The sequence below is a fragment of the Gallus gallus genome, chromosome 1, assembly GCF_016699485.2.
Source record: "Gallus gallus isolate bGalGal1 chromosome 1, bGalGal1.mat.broiler.GRCg7b, whole genome shotgun sequence".
NCBI classification, from domain to species: domain Eukaryota; kingdom Metazoa; phylum Chordata; class Aves; order Galliformes; family Phasianidae; genus Gallus; species Gallus gallus.
The window spans coordinates 104,603,712-104,626,116 of NC_052532.1; the positions used below are offsets into that span (position 1 = coordinate 104,603,712).

Genomic DNA, 22,405 nt, shown 5'->3' on the forward strand with positions numbered 1-22,405 from the left:
ATCTTGCAAACCCTTCCACAAGTATTCAGAGACCAGGGAATGTTTTTGAAGGTCTGGATTAGTCAATGAAACAAAATAGGGACAAACACAAAAATAAAAGTCTGATCTGTTGCTGCATTGCTGCATTCAGATATGTCCAATTCAAACAATGCATTATCCTTACATGAAACTAAATATCTGAAATGGAGTAAACTCTGTTGCAAATACCTCCTGAATTAAATAAGCAACCTGAAATCAATCAAAAGACAAAATAACAAGAACTGAATACAGGACAGCCTCACATTCTCTCCCTTTTTTCCTGTTTTGATACACATTTTACAAGCTTTGCTCATTGTTTACTAACCATTTTTCCTAGTTTTTTTCCTAGTTTTCCTCCTATATGCACATCCATACAAACACTTCAGAAACTCAAGGGAAGCAGAATTGGTTGTAGCTGTCCAGAAATGACATGTAGGAGTCCTAGATTAGTTTCTGGTCCGATTAGTGTGCTACCCCTAGACACAAACTGGAGAGCACCATGCACACAAATTAAATAAAAACAGAGAGGAGACATAAAAACCTAGATAGCACAAATGAAAAGAGGAGCAAAAAGCCTGTGATAAGGTTCACTGGAAGCCTGTGAAATGCTTGCTTGAGTCATTTGAAGTGGTTAATGGGGAAAAAGTGCTACATGAAAAAACCACACTAGCAGAAAAATTAACCAGAATCATAACCAGACTCATTAAGGCTGGAAAAGTCCACTAAAATCACCTAGTCCAACCATCTAACAAGGCAACCTAAGAGTCTGCTCCTGCCACTAAACTGCATCTTCTGTGGTCTCCTGTGCTTAAGATCTCGCATGTCTTCTGCATTTCATACAGCTTCAGGTATGGCCAAGTGAGAGTCACCAGAGCAAATGCCAGGTTGGTCAGATTGAGGCTGTGTAATTACATGTGATTTGAAAAAGCCCAGGGCTTGGCAAGAGCCCCCTAGGCAATGCTGTGTATTTTTGTTACTTCCAACTCCAACCACCTTCCCATTGCAGCGAACATCTGAAGTGACTCTTCTCTTGTGTGACTAGTGATAGGACTAGAGGGAATGGCTTCAAGCTGTGCCAGGGAAGGTTCAGGCTGGACGTTAGGAAATACTACTTCTCTGAAAGGGTGGTCAGGCACTGGAATGGGCTGCCCAGAGAAGTAGTGGAGTCACTGACCCTGGTGGTGTTTAAAGAGCGTTTGGATGTTGTGTTGAGGGACATGGTTTACCGGGAACCATTGGTGAAGGGCGAATGGTTGGATTGGATGATCCTGTGGGTCTTTTCCAACCTTAGCGATTCTATGATTCTATGATTCTATGACACTCCTCGGTGTGCCCAAGGGCTCGTCAGAAGGTCAGCGGGAATCACAACCTGCTGCAGAGGGATGGACCCAGCCCAGGGCCTCGAGGCGCTTGGGAGCAGAAAGGCCGCAGGCTGCACTCACATCTTCCTGCCTCACAATGCTGCTCAACCCCTGCCCTGATACCACCTCAACAGAGGAGCCTTCATTGCAAGTGGGTAGCCTGGTCTTCTATTCCCAGCAGTCCGTGAAAGGGCTGCTGCTGACTTTGATACAGGCACTGGAAGAGTTGATGGTACCTCTGAACTCACACCCATTGGTCTCTGAAGGGAGATTTGCTTGCAAGAAGGTTATGCAGGCCATTTGAGAGAGCAGGAGGGAGCCAACACAAGACGACAAATGTCGCAGTAAGGCTCTGAGCCATTCCGGAGAAAGGCACTGCCCAAAGAGGCCGCTGGATAAAACATTTTGAGGCATTCACTTTGTCCAAGAAACACCATTGGCTGTGGTGGATGCCATGCAATCCACTGCAGTGCAATCCCCCCCGGCGTCAGGAAGTGCAAGTCATCACCATTAAGGCTGTGGTGGTGCAGCACATGAGCCATAACATTTAGTTAATTAAAATACATATACTGCAGCAATGCCTTGTGTACATCAGAATTTTACATTAGTTAAACTCTTTCAGACAGAGGCACAATTGTCTACTGAAGCGAAAGGAAAGATCGTCTTGAAGTGGAAAAAGGCAGTCTGCCCTGAAAGCCATGCTCTTAACCCACTTTTTTTCTGTTGCTGGCCTAGCTGCATCCATATGCGGGGAGGTGGGAGCAGAAACAGTGCAGCTTTAGTATTATTAATATCCTTTCGAGACCACCCAAAACATCTTTAGCAGAGCAAATAAGCATCTTGGTTTATTCATTTCTCTCCTAATAACTCTGGCTATATCTGGACTAAATTAAGCAGCTAACCCAATTTAAAGCCCAACCTGACAGGTTAACTGATGTGCTCTTGAAGAAGAACTTACGGTCTAGGGTGGGAAACAACTCAAAAAGCTCTGGGTGGTGCAGTGGGTCAGCACCCAACCTGAACTAGTCACCCATTTTGGCACCCCTCTACTGAAAGAGTGGACAGCACTTCCAGAGAACCACTCAGTCTGACCCGAGACACGTCCAAGACAGCTGAGTTTGTCTTCTGCCTTAGAGAAAGACCAGGACATCCAAGAAAGGGTGTATTTTTTCAGCTTGGTGTGAGAGACTGAATTAGCACTGAAGTTACAGCATCATGGAAACATGCTGGTGAGGCCACCGTATTACTCCAGCTTCGCACTTGTGTGGCCCAAGTCTTTTTGGCTGGAAAACACCAGCTCAAAATCAAAGCAAGCCCACAGAGCATCAGACTTAATTCAGTCCTCAGAGAATTTGAGCACAGATTCAAAGACCTAGGGAAAATCTGCTTCTTGTCCCTTTCAGAAAGATAAATAGTGAGAAAATAGAAGGTTTTTGGCATCTCACTTTTTTATCTACTTCCGTCAAAAGACTGAACGCCATGTAGTCTTCTATGCTCAATTTTTGGTGTTATTCTCTCCATACTGCTTCTGCCTACATCCATATGTACCATGTGTGTTTCTACTCAATTTTAAGACCTACCATTACGCAAATTTTAGTAATGCATATATACACGCTCACACCAATAGCTATTATCCATACGAAACAATTTAATGCATATATACTGACATTTCCTGCCTTCCAAGCGATGCTATTAGTTAAATCTTAGGAGAAATCTTTGAGAAACCACTTTAAAATGTGCTTTAGACTCAACTCCCACCAATCTTGAATCATAAAAGTGTCACAAAGCAGCATCCAAAACCTAACTCGCTGTATAATAACAAGCAGCAATGTAAGTATAAGAACACATTTTCTACAATGACTTGAGTGCACTTAATGTCCTCCGATAGAATAATCAAGCTCAGTTTAATAGCACAGATAGACTTAATCGCATCTACAAACATGAAGAGGCTTATATGAAATGTAGATCTTGAAATGTTTACTATACCAGAACTTGACTGGTTCTCAGATGGCAGATGGCAAACTGATGTGAAATGATGTGGATCAGATATTAAAAGGGAAAAAATGAGCTGAATGCAAGAGACAGAAGAAAGAGATTGATTATTAAACGTGATAGAAAAGAAGGCATCCATCAGTGTTTTCCAGGCTGAAAACTCTGACAGAAAGGAAAGAAACAGAGAAGAAACAGTTCAGCACAAAAACAAACACTCACCCACCTCCCCATTTCCTTATACACCACCACCCACCAGAATAAAAAACACAGTGAGAAACCACATCCTCAGCAGGACAACACTGAAACCAACGGAGCTACACCAGTTTACTCCAGCTAAGAATGTGGTCCACTGAGTTAATCACTCTTACCGAAAGGAAAATAAAAGTCCTAAAAATAAATCATTACTAATAATGTGTCATCCAGCTTCCCTATTATGTCTCTCCCCAAAAATGTCATTTTTTCCCAAATACAATGAGGAGCTTTCACAAGCTGTAGCCACCTTTAACAGTGCACCTGGCAGAGAGATGAGCACGCTGTATCATTATTCCAAACAAACGCCTCTCTCTCACCATCCCTCTTTGGAAGCACATGCAACATGTTCTGAAAGTCCCCGAAGTGAAGCTCCTGATAGCAATAAATGTTTTCTTTTCTTTTGCTGCTGTTGTTGTACAAAAGAGGACTCGTTTTTCAAAGCAGCACGTGACATGAGTTGGGTCTAGATTGCAGTCAGCTGGTTAGTGGAAAACATACATTATGTGGATGCCAGAACTGAAAGCTTGTATTTAATTTGTCAAAGCTTTAAACTTCTCTGCTGAGATGCAACTGTTTCTAATGCCCAAATGGCTCCGATATTTCATCTGGCAAAGACATCCAGGTGGTTTTTCTGCAGATGAAAGCTTTCCTCTCCCTTCCCTCCCACCACCCACATGAGGCAAGTTTGCCTCCGCAATGCAGGCAGCAAACACTGGTTCCTACTCCTGGCACTGCTGTTTTCTCTCCCACGCCAGTCAGAAGGGAGTAAGTGGCAGTGGGAAGGAAGGAGGAACGGCACCTGGAAACAGGGCAACCTGACACGTGAGAATGGGTGGGATCTTCCATCTGGCAGTGGAGGGAACAGGTGATGGGAAAGCTTGGAGACTGGATGCAGTGAAAGGAAGCAGGCTGGGGAACAAGGGCAAGGGAGAGAGAAGGGTCCTGCACACAGCTTGGCCTCCAGTGGAGGGATAGCAGGTGGGTGGGCAAGTGAGAGGCATCAGAGGGTGTGAATGCACTTCAGAGACTCATGCACAGGGGCCAGCGTGGAAAAGGTAAACATCGATCCACCTTCTCATGACAAGCTTAATTCCAACAGTAAGACCTTCTCTTACAGTTTCCTTAGCATGATTTTCCTGCACAATTCAGTGTAATTCACATTTTTCATCTAACATACAGCTGATCACTCAGACAGTGCAGTCTGAGCATTGGCATACGAGAAAACCACTACGAGGTTCAACTGAAAGGGCTGGAATGAAAGGGCTCATAGCTGCAGACATTTGCCCCACTCCAGGGCACAGTGGCAGCCTTTACCTTGCAAATCATCTCCAGCACATCTCGAGTGGTGTCCCCCGGGCGGATGACTGTCAGAGCAGGCTGGTTGTTCGGCAGGCAGAACCAAGATGGTGTAAAGTACTCATGAACCCAGATATCACAGTCAGGATTGTGCTGATGGACGCTGCTCAGTGCCACTTCTTTTTCCCTCTAAGCAGACAAAATCCATTATGATTAGAGGAGACAAATAAGATCTTCTTCACTGTGTAAGAAACATTACATGCTGTATAGAAAAGCCCTCTTATAGTAAAGACATTTTATTCATAAACCTAGACTGAGGGCTTGCCTGGACTGGAAAACTTTGCAGTTCTACCTGAGCAAGGTAAAGCGTGCCTCCCCAAGCCACCCACACAGCTAAACTGGTGCAATGTGTGTATCTTGGGATTTCACCCTATGGCTATTGAGAATGCTAGGAATGCAACAAAAAAAATGAGAGTGATACAAAGAGTTCTAAAATTAAAACTTGAATGCACTTCATCTCCCAGTAAACCAATCCAAGGCCAATAAAGCCGATGTGCTACATTTCCTACATCCAGAAATGGCAAAGTAGCAAATCTTAGCACTTATTTTGAATTTCCTGCCTATTGTACATCCAAGTTAGACTATAAGCTATAAATCTCCAAGAAGTGATGGGGCTGCAAAATTCCCATTTGCTTCAAGTGGGCTCACGCAGCTAAATCCATATTCACTACATGAAGAATGTGCCCCTTAGCACTGTCTTAATGCCGTTTTATAGCTGGCTTTCTCTGGAGAAAAAGAAAGCTGTTGTAATTGTTTGTGCAAATGCAAAAGCTTGCAGAAGCACGTGAAAACAAAACAGAGAAACCCTGTGCTTCATAGCTGCAGTAACCCTAAATTATGAAAACCCCATGTGGCCACCACCACAATGAGCCATTTCCCAGACCCAGCGATGACTGCTCCTCCTGTGGGCAGGCACCTCCCTGGTGTGCAGTGCTGATACCCTTCTGGGTCTGGCACCTCCTCTGCGCTCAGGATACCATGCATTGCAAACAGTTTTGATGACAAGCAATCGGCTCAGAGCAATCGCGGAGTAGCCACGAGCCCTGCAGCATGCAGAGGGTGCTCTCTGCTCCTCTCCCAGGGGCTTTGTGTCTCCTTGTGTCCCAAAGCCAATGCTGCATTTAAGCTGTGAATGGGAGGGAGGCAGCAGGAGAGCTGATGTTTATTACCTTGCCGTCCGGGACCGTATCGTCAAAGATTCCTTCGAGAGACTTCTTTACTGAATCGACTCCTTCACCAAACACCTGAGGAACAGAGCAACTCTGTTTTAAAACATAAGCGTCCATCTGCTCCCTGGGCATGACAGACCGGGGCCTGACATGACTGATCTGCTGCAAAGGTTGGCAATGAACAGCGTTATCTAATACTCAGCATACAAATCAAACTGAAAAATAAAAACGTTCATCTCAAAAACACAGCAGATGAAAATAGCAGCTTGTTAGAAAGGATGTGGAACACCGGACAAGCTGGTGGCTGGGCACCACACTGAGGATGTCAGCTCTGTTTAGTGCTCTGTCACTGGCTTACGTTGCAGGACTAGACACCTTTTATCTCCTTTTGTGCACAGCTGGGTGGCTGCACCACACTGTACCAGACAGGCACCAGACAAAACACACCTGCAAAACACAGCCTGCCCTGTGCACAGCTCAAAACTACCTGGCAGCTGAGTGTGGGGGGGGGGGAAACAAGGTTGTTACTGCAACTGAAACTTAAGCTTAAAACTGGAAAGCTAAAGTTTTATAGCTCTGCGTCAGCACAGGTTTATGGTCAAGTTGCTGGGTTTGACTGTTAAGTATACTGCACCTAAAAGGAAGCAGGACCAAATCACTCCACTTTAAGAATTTAGAGCTCACTGCTTCAACTTTGCAGATAGCTGCATGCTGCTACATATGAGCAGGGGAGATACATTCAGACGTTACATTTAGGCTTTCCCATGCTTCCTCAAAACTCCACTTTTTCTTTGAATTTACCCAGCACAACTGCTCTTTAACCTGGAACAAAACCCCTCTTTGTGCCTGGGAGTAATGGAGGAGTTATGGGAGTGAGGATGGGGACGGGGAGGAAGCATGAAGAATGCGTTTATCCCCACCAAAAGAGAAAGAAGGACGAGCTCAGGAAAATCATGGCACCGAGGACACAGCACGGGCAGGAGCCCAGCTAAGGACAAGAGGTTGAGCTTGACGTGGGGAAAATAAGTACAAAGCAACATGGATGCCTCAGCACGAGCACGAAGAATTGAGCATGTGCTCACAGAGCATCTGGTGCTTCTCAGCAAAACCCAGAGCTCAGGCACTACATCCCAGGTGAACTTCTAATGTCTTACTAAAAACAAAGCTAAACGATTTTCCAGCGTTAATCCTCTGCTCAACAAAACAAACACCCACTGCTGCCTTGAAAGAAGGAAGAAGTAATCACAGTGCACGGAACAAAACGTGTCCCGAGCCTTTCCCCCACCTCAGAAAGTGAAAGAAGAGAAAGAGAAGAAAAGCCTACATTTCCTGCAATTAGATGAGGTACGGCTCTCAAAAACTGAAAGCTGTAATTAGGGATGTTTGGAAAGAATAACAGGGAAGTACCTTCCTACCGCACCAAAGCACATCTTCTAGAACCATCTGAGGAGTGAAAGGTCTCAGCTTTTGCCTTCTAAAAATTCAAAGCAAAACAGTGACTGACTCTCCTAAATACAAATCTACGCATGACTTCACAGAATTTCCCCCAGACTCAGCTGCATTTAGAATATTTGACAAACCCATACTTTTAATTTAAGGAAACAAAAAAGCCTCCATTGTTTTCTTTTCTCTTTTACCAAAAGTGTCTTTCTTTTGTATTGCTGCCTCACTCTTGAGTTTTGGGGAGCTATCTCTGGCAAAAGCAGAAGCAGCAAAAAAGCAGCAGTGGTAATACAACCTCATCAGCAAAGAAGGGTACGAACTCCAAATTGCACTTCAGGATGCTGAGGCACACTTATCTGTAATTAGTCCCTGATTTTTGAAGAGGATGTGGAATGTGATGGCTACACACCGTGAAAAATTAAGCAGACAAGTTTTAGGTTGGATGTGTAAGTGCTCGGTGTGACTCTTTGCACGAGCTACATTCTGCATGATAACAAGTCAGCTTGAAACCGACTGTGTCGCAAACTCCCACGCGCTTACCTGATTAATGCTTGGCCTCCCTTGTTTTTTCTTCGAGGTAGTATCCAGCCCCCAGAGAGAAGAAAACCTGCTTCTCCGTTTACTGGCAGATCTGGACATGGCTTGCGTCCTTCTCCTCACACCGGACTCCCCTGTGCGAGCCGCCACCTGTCAGTGCCACATGGTTTCACAATCAAAGGTTGCAGCATCCCACACCGCTGCTTACATAATCTAACAGTGGAGTATCCTCACAAAAAAGGCAAAGGTTTTAATAACAGTGCGTGCTCACGACAGAGACAAGCTGCCCAGAGAAGCTGTGGTGCCCCATCCCTGGAGGCTCTCAAGGCCAGGTTGGATGGGGCCCTGGGCAGCCTGAGCTGGTGGGGGCAGCCCTGCCCATGGCAGTGGGTTGGAGCCTGATGACCTTTAATGCCCCCTTCAACCCAAACCATTCTGTGATTCCACAATTCTGTGAAAGCCTGAGATTTCAAAAACTTAAGTGCTATTTACAAAAAGTTTGGTCTGTCTCTTTGCTCCTTCCTGTGAAAGCACTCTGGGCATCCTGGAACTGATTCCTACCTTTTACAAGGCCAGATAAAGGCTTGCAAATAGGTCACGGTGTTTGTAACCTACTCTTCCTTAAAGATACACAACATCTGAAGGAGTGAGCAAAGCGCAAGAAAAAAAGGTGAGTTGAAATGATCAGAGGTGCTGTGCTCAGGCCAAAGTTGAAGCAGATTTCCCATCCAGAGGTGAAATGAGGACAGCGAGCTCCTCTCCTATGAAAAAGGGAGTGGCAGAAGATGGCAGGTACAAACGGTAGCAAAAGGCGAAGCTAGACAGACAGACAGACCTACCCTGCAGACTTGGCCAGGCACTTCCTGGAATGCCTTTGTACTCCATTCCCACACCCAAAACTCACAAAATGTGACAACCCCGGCTGGAACAGCCAAACCTCTCAGTGATGCCCCAAGCTAAGGAGCTGAGAAACTGGTTGTTTGGGTGCATCAGATATAAAAACCTATAAAAAGATGGGAATAATGGAAAGCTGGCTTGTGCACCCGGGGAACCATCACTGTGTGAGTAATGGTGATTCTCGTTCAGGAACATTGAGAAATCAAGGAAAAGGAGAACTTGAAATAACAGCTTCTTCCACAGCCTGGCCCTGTGAGACCTTCCTTAGCTGTATGTGGGACAGCGTGCAGGAAGGCTTAGCCTGTTCTCTGCCTAACGCAGTGAGGAACACCAAGTGAGCCAGGGATGCGGTGCTATCACCACGCAGCATCCAGCTGGAGCCTGACACTCACTGCACCATACCCACGAGGGCAAAGGGGGACATGAGAGTCTCCTTAAAGTAAAAGCGAGCACGTGTCTTCTCCAACACAACATATTCAAAACATTTTTTTTTTTCCCACTTGGCTCTCAAGAGACACCAGCACGAAGAAGCAGATTGTTTTTCAGGCTAACGGTGCTTTGCTAGATGCAAAAAAAATAAGCACAAATGTAAATTACAACCCACCACTTTAAAAAAAAAAATACATAAATCCACCAGCAATTAACAAGATGATGACGCTAATCTTTTCGTGTATAAAAGAATAAAATGCCCCTGACTGAATTACAGCTCTGGCTTCAATTGAAGGGTACAGCTGACATCTATGAGACAACAGAAGAGTTCAGCTATTTCTCTGAAGCTCCAGGAGCCCAAGATGAAACTATAAGACTTTGACTGAAATTCATTAAAAACCCCACCACTTTACAATGCATTTCCCTGTATTTTTAAAAGCTGGGCTGTTGCATTATTTGCATTTAAACAACCATTTTAAATATGTCACACCATAAAGAGCAGAGAAGAACACTTCCCCTTCCATGTGGAGCATGAGGTGTTGATCACTAGAGACAGGATATTAGACTAATTGGTCAGTAGCTTCATCCATATGGCAGAAAGTAAGCCATGCCCAAGACAGTCTAAGCCAACACGTGCTGAGAACGTCAGAAAGGCTCCCATTGACCTCACAGGGTTTTTGGATCAAGCCCATGAACACAGACATCAGAGATGAGCCTGCTCTTTGTGACAGGAAGTCCTGTTTCTAGAAAGCACGTGCGGTGTGCAAAGCTGGAAATTAAACATGGTTCTTCCACTTTCATGACACCGTGGCTTGCAAGCATCTGCTTGGTAGTTTACATCCAGGACACGCCAATCTTTCAGGAAACAGAATAGTCTGCATGCTAAGGTAAGGGCTCACCCCACAGATACAGACTGCTCTTTGTCAACGTGATTTTTGTAATGGGCACGTGAAGAGGTTTTCAGGTTGGCAAAGATGACCCCTGGCCTCTGTCCAAACTTACCAGTGCATGGAACGAAGAGACTGAAAAGATTCCAAGGCGGCCCATTGCAACTTTAGTTGGACGGCTGGCAAAAGCAAGCAGTCTTTTAGGGTTTGGGAGCTCCCCTCCTTGGAGACTAGCCAAGTAACAGCGGTACCGAAATAGATCCATCTGGAACTGCTCGAGATTTTGCTCCCAAACAAAAATCTGTACACAGAAAAGATCGAGTAAGGTGCAGGAGAAGTGGAGAGAAGAAGAACAGAGTAGTAAATACCTTGAAAAATGTCCACTGTTCCCAGCAAAATCGATTTTTCACCAACGCTGATCTCATTTTCAAGGAAAAGAAACCTCGATTCACTCTTCCCTACACTCTTAATCCCAAAAAGGATAATAAAAAAACAATTTTTTAAGAACTTTTCATTAGATGTAAAACATTTTTTCAGTGTTCAAGGCAGAAGCTTTCTCCTGGGACAGCCGCCCCTTTGATACAATGCTAATTAATAGCATTAACATTCCAGTTTTAATTTTCTTTGTATTTCAGGATTCTTTACTGAGTATTCCCTCAAGAGGCTTCTTTCATGCATCAAGGGCATCTGAGAAACAAGAAGACCAAAAACCACCCAGTTTCACAAACAGAGTACCCCAAAACAGCCGCAGTAGCACTGCCGTAAGCACAAATGGAGCTCGCTATATTTGAAGAAGTGTAGTACACTGGGAATAATTAATCTTATCAGTGGAAGAGTACTGTAATCAGCCTATGTGAGGAATTAAATAATTCAAATTGCTGATAGGAAACAGTTTCAAAGTGTTTAGAAAAACTCCTTTACGTCAAAGGAGGGTCTGCTTTGCCCTCTCGCTGTGACTGACAGCCTTTGAGTGGAGCCCTTTGAACAGCAGCGAGCATCTCCTCTCTCAGCTCTTCCCACAAGTTACTAAGGGTACAAAACCCCTTCAGTTCAGCACATGATGGCCCCAGCCACTCCCTGCAGTTTGCATCGCAGGCACATTTGGCAGCCGTGGTAAAAGAGCTACAAACTAATGAAATAGGCACCATATGTTAGTTTCCTAAAATAAGGTGCCACTGCAACAGTAGGAGAGACATCTGCTCTAGGCTCTCTGCTTCTCAAATGCAACTGTATTGTCCACTTGAAGTCAGAAAGACTTGTGGTGAGGGTTTCAGCCATGAGATCAGGGCAGATCCTTGTAACTAGAAGAAACCAGGGATGGCTTCCTCATCCCATCTGCCGGTTCAAGAATCAGCCTCTTCTATGCTGAAGACAAGGGTGGCAGCAGGATTTGCTGGTCTACAACCAGCTCTCGCTACAACATCCTGCTGCCTCTTCCCCACAATATTCTGGTAGCCTCTTTGCTCCCCTAAGGCTCTCACTAATCTCCATGCAGCTAGCAAAATCCTTTGCATGAAGATTAAGAGGAGAGAACCTGTGCTGTAGCTTAGAGCATGTTGGGTGGAGAAATGTTGCGACTTGGGCTGCTGGCTCTACTCTCCTGCCAACACACATCCTATCTACTCAGGGAAGCTCTCCCAGCACACACATGCAGCAGAGTGGGAACAGACAGAGGTACCACTAAGGTACAGAAGGCCTTAAACATTTGCCAGGGGCCCATTTCACATAAGCAAGATTACTTGATCCAGTATAGTCTTCTTCTTCTTGGAGTCCGTTACTGAGGACAGCTGCATTTCACCCATTTTCTTCATCTTCTCATCCATATCGATCTTCTGCTCCAGCTTTTTTATCTCTGTTTTCAGGAGCTTGACAGTGTCCTCTTTGTGATGCTGCCTTGCAACCGCGGTTGCACAAGCTGAATGGATTGCAGTGATCCAGTTCTCGAGTTCGGTCTGGCTAGAGGTCTGAAAAGAGAGAAAGAGGAAAGAAGAAGTCAAGATCCTCTTTAAAATTGATTGGAGATTAACAAACACAATTCCAAGGAGTTTCGTTTCCCTTTGATCGTGCGAATCAAAGCCTTAAATCCACTTATGAGAGAAGTAATAAAAAAACATCATACTTAATCAGGCCATTTTTAGCACAACACTAGGCATTCAGCACCTAAAATTAACACAGATATCTATGTTTTGCAGCTGTACAGTGTCTCCCAGTAAGTTCTTAGGAATTAGGTTCCTTGTTCAATACGATGTTGCCAGAATACGTAGCTCATCATTTAATAACATTTTCTAAACTCTCAGTTCCCCAAGGCAAATAATGCAGCAGCCTCTGTGCTCTTCACAGTATGGAGAGCTTCTTTGGCACGCAACAGTTAATAATAAATTAATGGCATGAAACCTGACCATGATATCTATTGCTAGCTATACTATGATGCAGACGAAGCTTTCCGCTTCTGGAGATCCCAAAGCTCTCTGAAGATTACCCTATTACTATTTAAGGCGAGCTCATCCTAAGTAAGTTTTATGGCCCCGGCACTGTCACTTCCCAAGCTTGTGGAGGACAGATTGGGAAAAAGGGGAAGCATTAGGCTGGGCCATGGGACATCAGTATGTTTTCCTGGAAGAGGGCATTTCTGATTAGAGGCTTTTGACACAGAAAAAGAAAAAAAAAAAAACCAACTTCAAAGCATTCCTTTTCTAGACTTTCAAAATAAAACGTAAATCTTCTCGGTCTTCTTACAAAACCTCACTCCTTTTTACAGTACATTGTAAAACAAAATTTACAGCCAAGTCAGGGTTGCAGCGGACTTGCTCTGAGTGCCAGCCTTTAGCAGTAATCACACTGGTATTTGGCTCATGGTTGAAAAGGTAGCTAGGTGCCAAACCACCTTGTTCTCATTAAATTTTCTGATGATACCCGTCTTATAAATAGACAGCACAGTATGACTTCTCCAGTTGCCAGCAAAGATGAAGAAGGTCATCCTACTGCTCTACTTGCAGTCACAAGTAACGGCTAAGGCTGCGGCTTCCTGAAGCCATGGAAAGATTCCCATAGAAGCACAACTCTGGAAATCACTCAGGGACTTCAGGTCAGTGCTCCGAAAACTTCTGTGGGACTGAAAGAGGTGAAGCACACATGTCCCAGAATGACATCACCTCCATTAGCTCAGGTTAGGAGTCTTAAGAAAAGACAGGGTCTACACCAAAAAAGATGGCTTTTCTACTGCTGTTTTTCATGTCTTCAGTAGGCACTGTACAAAGTAGATTGCTAAAATTGGGCAGGTTCCCTGTCCGGGTAGGACTACTAACAGGCCCTCATTCATAGTTGCGGGCTTACAATGTCTTACTGCTACTGCAGAAGGCATGCTGAGAACTCCTCATGGCTGAGGAGTTTCTGCTGAAAGGAGAGAAACTGCAGAACACGATTCACTTTGCCTTCATCAGGTGGTGAAACCTACCACCTCCTGTAGGAGAGGGTACCACTGAACTTGTAATGAGATGTTACGTTTTGTTGATTCCTATAAAATTATAGTAGCAAGAGGTCACCATTTTATTTTATTCAATTTTTAGAAATGATCCGTATACTGTTAGGTTCAGGTTTCATCTGGGAGAAGAGTTAAACAAGAAAAGGAATCTGGAAAGGATTTTAAGACTTCAAGATCCTCCTGGTAGAGAAGCAGGCACAGGGAGTCACTCTGCTTCTCAGTGGAAAGGACCACGTAAACAACCTGCAAACATCTGATGCATAAGTATGTGGTGTCACAAGTTGTTCTGAGCTCCTGGAAACTACATGTGACATCTACCAGTAATGGATTTGTGTAGGCAAGATAAGAACTGACTGAGCAAGGAATTATAGTGTAGGAGGTATGTGATGTCTCTAGGTGCAATGCAGTGGGAAGGCTTGTTACAAGATGTCCAATATCTGTACGCATCACAAAGTAACCCTATTTTTTTCTCTCTGAGTATACAGTCTCCATAGGACTGAAATAGTCTTACTTAAGTCTGTGGTGTCTTCTCAACAAAATCACTACTACAGCAATGTATTATGTGGGGATATGTATGTATGGCATTAGTAGTGAAGTAACACTTAACTGGAACAGCCATATGCATACTTGGGTTGCTCTGCACACAGCAGAGCAAGCCCTACAGCACAGTCACTAGCACTTTGTTTCTACCACTATGGCTGCTCTACCCAAATCCATCCCTTCTTTCTCTTCTGCTTCTGCTTCATTAGAGTTGCAGGAGTTCTCTGACAGAGGAGACATGTCACGTAAAAATTTCTCCTGCCACACGGCAATAGAAATTATTGCTTTTCATTTGAAAAGGCTCACTTTTGCTATTTACTACAAAGTTACAAAAAAATCTACCCATGACATAATGACACAGGGTTTTTAATGAATAGCGCCCTACGCTGTCACAAAAGAAATGTGCTGCATGTGACCTTTTCACTATTTTACATCTGCTGGCATTAATTTTATGAGAATTAAGGTTTTCCCTTAGAAAACTGTAAGGAAAATAATTTGTATTAGTGGACCAGGAGGAGGTGGTGCTTGATGGTCTTTCAAATACATGCTGAGACCACAAGCACCATGCTTCCCTCCCAGATGAAGCTCTCCAGGTGGCAAAATACATTTACCCTCTCCAAGAAAGGCATGAAATAGAAGAGGGGCAGTGCAGTATTCCACCCTGAGGAGAAGGAAAAAAAATCAAACTGAGGCAGCAGAGAAGAAAAGATCTGCTGTTTTAAGTGTACAATCAGATAGTCTCTTCAAGATGTAAGCCAGCACCACCTCTGAGTCAGCAAAGTTGTTTTATGTTGTACTAGTTTGAGAATCTAGCCGTTTGTTTAGGACAGCAAAAAGGACCTGCAGTATAATTAGAAAGATGTGCTCTGGAGTATTGTAGGGGGGAAGGTTATGACAGAGTAATTTCTGGTTTACGAAAGCAAGAAATTCTGAATACATTGTCACTGGAAAGGGAAATGAAAGATATAAATAAGCAATTCCTTCGGTTAAGAGACCTGAATCCAAAGAGGAGAAAATGGCACCACCTCAGAGTAGGTTGGTACTTACAAATAAGAGGATCACACCTTGACTAGTGAGAAATTGTGATAAGAAACTCCCCAAAAAATCACCCAAGGAAGCAGTAGTTATCAAAAAGATTAAACTACTTTTAGTGAAATACATCAACTAATGCTTGATCTTTAATATAGGTTCTGGATATTTACTCTGTGATATTCAGACAATTCTATTTTCTAATTTAGAAAACATAAATAATAATCCTGTTCGGTATACTGTCAAACAACAGCACAGTTTTGACTGATGCCTGAATTCTTCACAGCCATCAGAAATGAAAAACACATCATGAGTTCCAAGGACTTGGTCACGTAAACCAGTCTAGCTACTCCACTAGGTCCTACCTTTGATATTTACCTCTTTCGAGACACAGAGAAGCATCACAGATAAGGCACTACTGTGTCCCCTATCTAGTAATTGTCCTCGTCTGTAGGTACACTATAACTGCGTTACAAAGCAATGCAAAATTTGTAGTTTTAACAGGGATGTCCAAATTTGTCTTGATTCTTACTTTGCACCAACCATCCAGACAAAGAGGACCCTGCCAGGCATTAAAAACAACAGATCTGACAGAGATTCACGTGTGGTGTTGGGTCTCTTGAGTGGCCTTTACGAAATATATCGTGTCCTTCCTCTTGCACTGCCAGAGGAAAATCTCAAACCTACTGGAGTCAGCAGGATTTTTCCACTGATTTGAACCACAGCTAAGATTCCCTCCTTTGTCAGTGGAACAAAAAGGGGAACAAACCTGTAAAACCTTCAGCCCAAACCAACCTGAAAGAGGAAAGCGTCCCCAAGGGAATTGCTGAGACAGAAAACAAAGTCCTTCTTGGGGTGTTCAGGCACCGCTTGCACTATGCTGTTTTCCACCCAGACGGCGTGCTTGGGGATGCTGTTGTGGTCGATGCCGGATCGGCCGTCAGTCTCATAAAAAAACAACGTGCATCCTAAAAGAGAGAATCAGATATTAGCAAGCAACACATTGAAATGCAACGGCCGCCCTGCATCTATTCAGAGCTAAAACTCGGGACTGTAAATCATCCATCAAACTGTCACAGGGGTGAGAGAGGATTTGCCAGGACTTGTTTAGGTTTTCAGCCCTGTGGCAGACAGTGCTAGCAGCAGCCCAGCCGGCCCTACACACCTCCAGCCACGCAGCACACCCAGCTGTATCCCAGCAGAGCCATTTTGTTCACCCTGCGACTGCCGAAGCAACTGCAGATATGAGCAGGGAAGGTCACAAGCGGTAAAACACAGCCCTGGATGAGACCTGTCATTATAAATCCCTGCGGGGGGAGTCCTCTACAGCCACCCAGTCCTGCCAAGGGAACCAAAAAGAAGATGCAGGCCTGGGAGCACAGCCCCTCCAGCGGTGGCAGCCAGCTGCAAGCTGGCCCTGTCAGCCCTGCCGAGCAACCCAGAGCCTGAGGCACACCTCAGCCTCAGCCTCCTGCAGCTGCTGGCTACTGCAGTCCCTCCAGGGCAAAGATTGGGCTGCTTAATTACTGCATGCAGATGGATAACCGGAAGGAAAAACGGACTGGAATGAACTGTGCTCGCCGAAAGCACACGCACACAAAATGAATTATTCCGCTGTAACATTTCAGCTGTGACTCACGGTGATATGGACAAAAACAAAAAAGCATCTCAGCTGATGACGGCAAAAGAACCTGCTGGTTTTACAAAATAATCGTTACAATTGCCTGGGGGGAAAAAAAAAAAAGGAAAGGTATAGCAAATCTGCAACCGAAGGGTCTCCTTCTCTTCCTCCCACCTCCCGATATAATCTGCCATTGTTTAAAACTGAAACTGGCTCGTTTCTCTTCACTGGAAACAGCCCTTGGTGCAAAGTGATGCCCTGTTACCCAGCCACTCAGAAAACTATTTGCAGACAAACAATTGCAGCTGTTAACTTCAAAGCCCTGTTTAAATACTAACATTATTAAGGCACGGCAATCTAAGGAGCAAACGCTCCACTTGAGTCAAAGCACTTTAAAATAACATCTCCTCTCTGCTCATCCTTCCCCTTTCTCCTCCCAGATGGCCCTTTGTGTGCCTGCTCTTCACAGCAAGACCTTCCTGCCGCGGGGCTGCTCCCAGCAGATCAGGGCCCCTCTCACCCTAGGCCTCTCCTCTTTTGTTTTCCCGGCCTCTTCAACTATTGCGAGGAAGAGCTGGGCCATGCCTTTTTCCTTGGTTTTAAAATAGCACCCTAAGTGCTCTGTGGGAAGGACTGGACTTTAACCAAAGCTTTTCGGGTAGCCCCATCCATAGCAGGAGACACTGCCCGCTGCTCTGCCTCTTTCAAAGAGCAGACCGCGCCGGTCACAACTGAGGGGGAAAAGGCAGGTCCCCATACTGCAGGCTTTGCTTCCCATTTTGTTGCATAAAGATCAATGAGAAGCTGTTTCGGGAAGCCAGCTCCTAAGTTTTGCTGCTCCCTTAACGTTACAAGTGCTCAGACAGCAAATAGGATGGAACACCACTACAAAAATTCCCAGAGAGAAGGCTGTGAGGCCTGGGGAGCTGAGGAGGCCAGCATGGAGGCTGAGGGCTGGGTGAGTGGTCACCACTATGCCACAGAGGAGTGACGGTCTCCTAAGTCACAAGCCAGCCTTGCCAACCAAACCGCAGCTTCCTGACCACGCTACCAATGTGCTGTAAGTCACTGGGCGTTACTACCCTTGAAGCAAATAGAGGCCTCAGAGAACAAGGTACAATTGGTGCAAATCAAAATAGGGATGTAGAGCACAGCAGACTCCACACACGAACACACGTCAGCAGCCACCATCTTCACTAGAAACCTGCATTATCAGGCGCACGCTGGCTGCTCACAGGTATTTGGTACATCAGCAAGCCCTAGATATGCTTCTTAAAGGCCAACACCCAGGCATCAGAGAAGCCATCCCAGATGACGGCACCAAGACCCCCACGTATGAACCCTGCTTCAGTGCAGCACAGTCACGTATCTCTGACTACTTGCATGCCGTAACGCAAGCGTGGCAACAGCTATCAAATAAAACCCTCCTCTGAAAAATCAGGACCATTTCCTCCATCTTGGTACTAATTACCCAGAAGTTCATGACAGCTTTTTTACAGAGCCTGGCCTAGCGGTATATTCAACTGCAGTAACACCCATCCCAAGGGTCAACGTGGACGTCTATTGGAATGAACACCCTCACGTTTGCTCCGTACCTTTCAGGGAAACCCAGTAGTGCTTCCACTTCCTGCGTGTGGCCGACTCCACCTTCTTATTCTTTTTGTGCACCAGAAAGTTTTTCACTGCCAGAGCACCAGCCTTCCGTACCGTACCCTGGGCAGCGGTCAGGAGGATGTCAGACTGCCCCGGGGAGCTGAGCGTGCCACTGCTCTGCTCGTCGCTGAGGGCAGAGCCGGCCTCCTCCATGTTCTCACTGTTGGTGGTGCTCATCTCCAGCTCCCGGCGGAAGTTCTCATACACCCCCTGGCGAAGCCCGTCGCCCGTTGAGCTGCTCCCGCTGTCGCTGCCGATGAAAGCCCGACTGGCTGTCGGTGAGTAGCTCGAGTTGGTGGCATTGGAGCGTCTGGAAAGGAGGTCAGTGTCGGTGGCTGCTCCCTCAATCCCACTGTCAGTGAACTCGCTCCCTTCACCCACGTTGACATCCTGGTGGTAAGAAAGAAAAAGCACGAGATGAAGAGCATGCTAAGTGTTACCCGGCCGAGCTTGGCCTTCAGGAGACCCAAAGAGAACCAGAAATTCGCAAGACAAACTGCACTTCTTCACACTCCTAGTTTGTCTGGCACTGGAAGATCCCCATATCTCTCTTCTGAAGACAAAAACCTGGAAGAAAAGTTACAGCAGGCAGGACTTCCAGCACAGTTTAAGAAAGACCGAACGTACAAACACGATTTCAGGTGGTGTCTTTTCGGCCGTAGCAATTTGGAATACAACACGCAGCACCATTTGTTTACATTAGGCTAAGTTAACAGCACTGAAGGTTTTGCAAAAGGAGAACATATGGTAGCAAAAACTGCACTGTTGAGAAAAGCAGCAACCAACCTACTCATTTTGAAAAGAAAACACTGGTATTGTACCTTCACACCTACAGATGAAGATATATTTTAGACATCCCAAGACTGTCATTTGGAAATTATATAACTGCAGAAGTACATTTTCTTTCTGCTAAGAAGTTAATGCATCTGAAATTATTCCTGTTTGGTGCTATTTCTACATCCCAAACCCCGATAACGGGCCAGAATGTTGTTATGGTAGACCTTGTAAAGAGAAGAGCCACAAGAGAAGACAGATCCTGGCCCCCAAGAGCTTGCAGTTGAAAGATCAGAAGAGATAAGAACATGACTGGCTTGAGCAAGAAAGGAAACAACGTGACTGAGTTGGGTTTGGAAAGGTGGTGCACTGGTGGTTCAGCCTGTCCAGTGCAGCACGGCAGTTGCCCGAAGGAGAACCATCAGGGACTTCATAGCAGTTTTGCAGCCAAGGGACAAGCAGCCCAAACTAAGAACAACGGCCTAAACTACTACCACCTCAGCACACAGAGGTGCTTTGGTGGCAGCTTTTGAAGGACGAATAAAGGCGCAGCCCTGTAAGTGGAGACAAACCCTGTGTTTGATACTTGGGAGAAGAGAAGGGGAAAAAGATGCAAAGTGAGAAATATAACCAAAGCAACGGGAATTTCAGCCCCTACTGCTCCTACAAAAGAGACCAGTGCTTAATTTACGTGATTAAAAAAATAAATAAATAGAAAACTCTGCAAAGAGGTGGCAGATTGCATTATTAAACTGGAGAGAGAGGGAGCAAACTTCTAGGTGTTGACCAGAGGCCTTCCAAGCATCCAAAAGCAACTGTGCAGAAACCAAGAAACCTTCCACCAAGCTCTGCCTGAACTCTTTCTCCTGTGGAGCGAGAGCTGGATGAGGAAACTTCAGTGGGAGGGGAGGGGCGTTTCTGAATTTGACTAACTTATAAGGCATTAATTTGTAACGGATGGGCTCATTCTTTATAAACACTATTTCTCCGGGGAGACCTGGAGTCCAGCTGGAAGAATAACCACTTCCTTCCCCACTCAATGAGCACAGTTACCCTAGTCAGTCTGGTAATTTAATGCAACACGTAGTGACAGACAAGCTGTTCTGGACAGGCCAATATTCCTCTACTCCCACTGCATGTGAATGATTTGAGCAGGGCTTCCCGTAAATGCAGTCATCTGCCCGTACGGAGCAGTTTTCACAACCAGACATTTTCTCCTGCTGTTCCAAATACACTTGTTTTTTTGGAATCCACTTATCCTCCCATTTATTTCTGCGCTGCAAATGAGGGATATCTGCAGAGGGAAACGGGTGCTGCTCAGAAACCACTGTTTACAAAACACTGCTGCGAGTGAATTTTTGCGCTCCATCACAGGAAGCTGGATGGTGCAACTTCTGATGACAGTACTCCATATGAGACCCCACACGTCAGGGAGCCGGGACTGGCACAGGTGCTCTGCACCCATACACCTGAGGCACTGCGCCTCTGCCAACACAGCTAACTCGGTGTAACAATGGGCTGCCAAAGAACTGAACCAGACCCCTCTTACTTAATGCAACAGTCAGTCCAACTAAATGACTGCATTTTGCATTTCCTTACTGGGGCCTTCTTCCTCCGTAAATTTTTTTTTAAAGGGAAAAAAAGTGTGTCATTGGTATAGCATAAACAAATTTGCATTTTGCAGGGAACATTATGCAACCGTGACAATGAAAATTGAGGTTTTGCAGATTTTTATTTTAGTACACGATTTAGGAAATATGCAGTCAGTCCTGTATTATCTTATCCACGTGTATAAAAAGTACAGTTTATTTCTGTATGTAACCTTATAAAACATATCTCACTAGCATTACTTGCTCTAGAAAAATAGCGAGTTACTTAAATGACCAACCTGAAGGAGCTGAGATTTCTCATACAGCCAACCCAGGCAACACAAAACTTTGTGGGTGCTCCTTAGCAGATCCAGATAATTTTTTCAAAATCACAGAATCATAGAACGGCCTGGGTTGAAAAGGACAATAATGACCATCTAATTTCAACCCCGTGCTATGTGCAGGGTCGCCAACCACCAGACCAGGCTGCCCAGAGCCACATCCAGCCTGGCCTTGAATGCCTCCAGGGATGGGGCATCCACAACCTCCTTGGGCAACCTGTTCCAGTGCGTCACCACCCTCTGGGTGAAAAGCTTCCTCCTAATATCTAACCTAAAAAAAAAAAAAAAAAGCAGAAGCATACCCAGAGGTGCTTAAGCAGAGTGCTGCAATGCAGGCTCTCAAAATTCCTCGTGCCCAGCATGATGCAGTCTTCCTGTGTACCCTTGATGAGACACAGTGTCATTCGCCTCAGTTTCCCAATCCATAAATAGGAACTGTACTCAGTAACTGACATAAGGGGACAACGGCCTATTATTTATTAAATTCCCAAAACGGTGAGAATAGAAAAGCCAGAGTGAATGTTACATAGGCTCATGAGCTTAAAAGTCTTTATACGTTATAACAGTGCAAGTGACACGCTGGATGGGTCAAAAGGTATTTTTAGTCTAATGCTTCAGTCTTACCCCTAACCTTCCTGTGTTTGCTGCACTCCCTTTTCCTCTCTGAAACACCCCGTATCAAACATCTCCAACCAACGGATTCAGGAGTTGGTTGGGAGGAGGAGGGTCTGGGTACACAAAGGTCAGAATGGTTCAAAACGTACAGCCCGCTAATATTGCTCACGCTCATGAATTATGAAATGTAGCATTCATTGAGATTGGCGCTTTAGGAAGTCTGCCGTATGAGATGATTGCTCTATGGGTTAGTAGGGTTAAGAGCATTCATTACACAGGTCTTTGACTTCTGAGTTCCTGCTGTAATGTCAGCTAGTTCTCATCAGAGGGTATGAAAAGCTCTCAAGAATCAGACTGCATCTGCTGTGGCCGCCTCACAGCGCTATAATCTGCACACTGAAGGGCATTCAATTAAGAGTTC

General features: G+C 45.1%; 1 protein-coding gene across 10 annotated transcripts in view; it reads right to left on the reverse strand.

Annotated features, from left to right (window-relative positions):
- The window catches only part of TIAM1 (T-cell lymphoma invasion and metastasis 1), a 175,202-nt gene that overhangs the window by 48,240 nt on the left and 104,557 nt on the right, over window positions 1-22,405 (reverse strand). For all 10 annotated transcript variants that reach the window (XM_015299682.3, XM_046900829.1, XM_015299661.3 and 7 more), the window contains 7 exons: window positions 18,608-19,055; window positions 16,187-16,359; window positions 12,081-12,305; window positions 10,457-10,642; window positions 8,132-8,278; window positions 6,149-6,223; window positions 4,938-5,108 (listed from right to left, as the gene is read on the reverse strand). In XM_015299682.3, coding sequence (XP_015155168.1) covers window positions 4,938-5,108; window positions 6,149-6,223; window positions 8,132-8,278; window positions 10,457-10,642; window positions 12,081-12,305; window positions 16,187-16,359; window positions 18,608-19,055 — 1,425 coding nt within the window. The remainder of the gene's footprint in view (window positions 1-4,937; window positions 5,109-6,148; window positions 6,224-8,131; window positions 8,279-10,456; window positions 10,643-12,080; window positions 12,306-16,186; window positions 16,360-18,607; window positions 19,056-22,405) is intronic.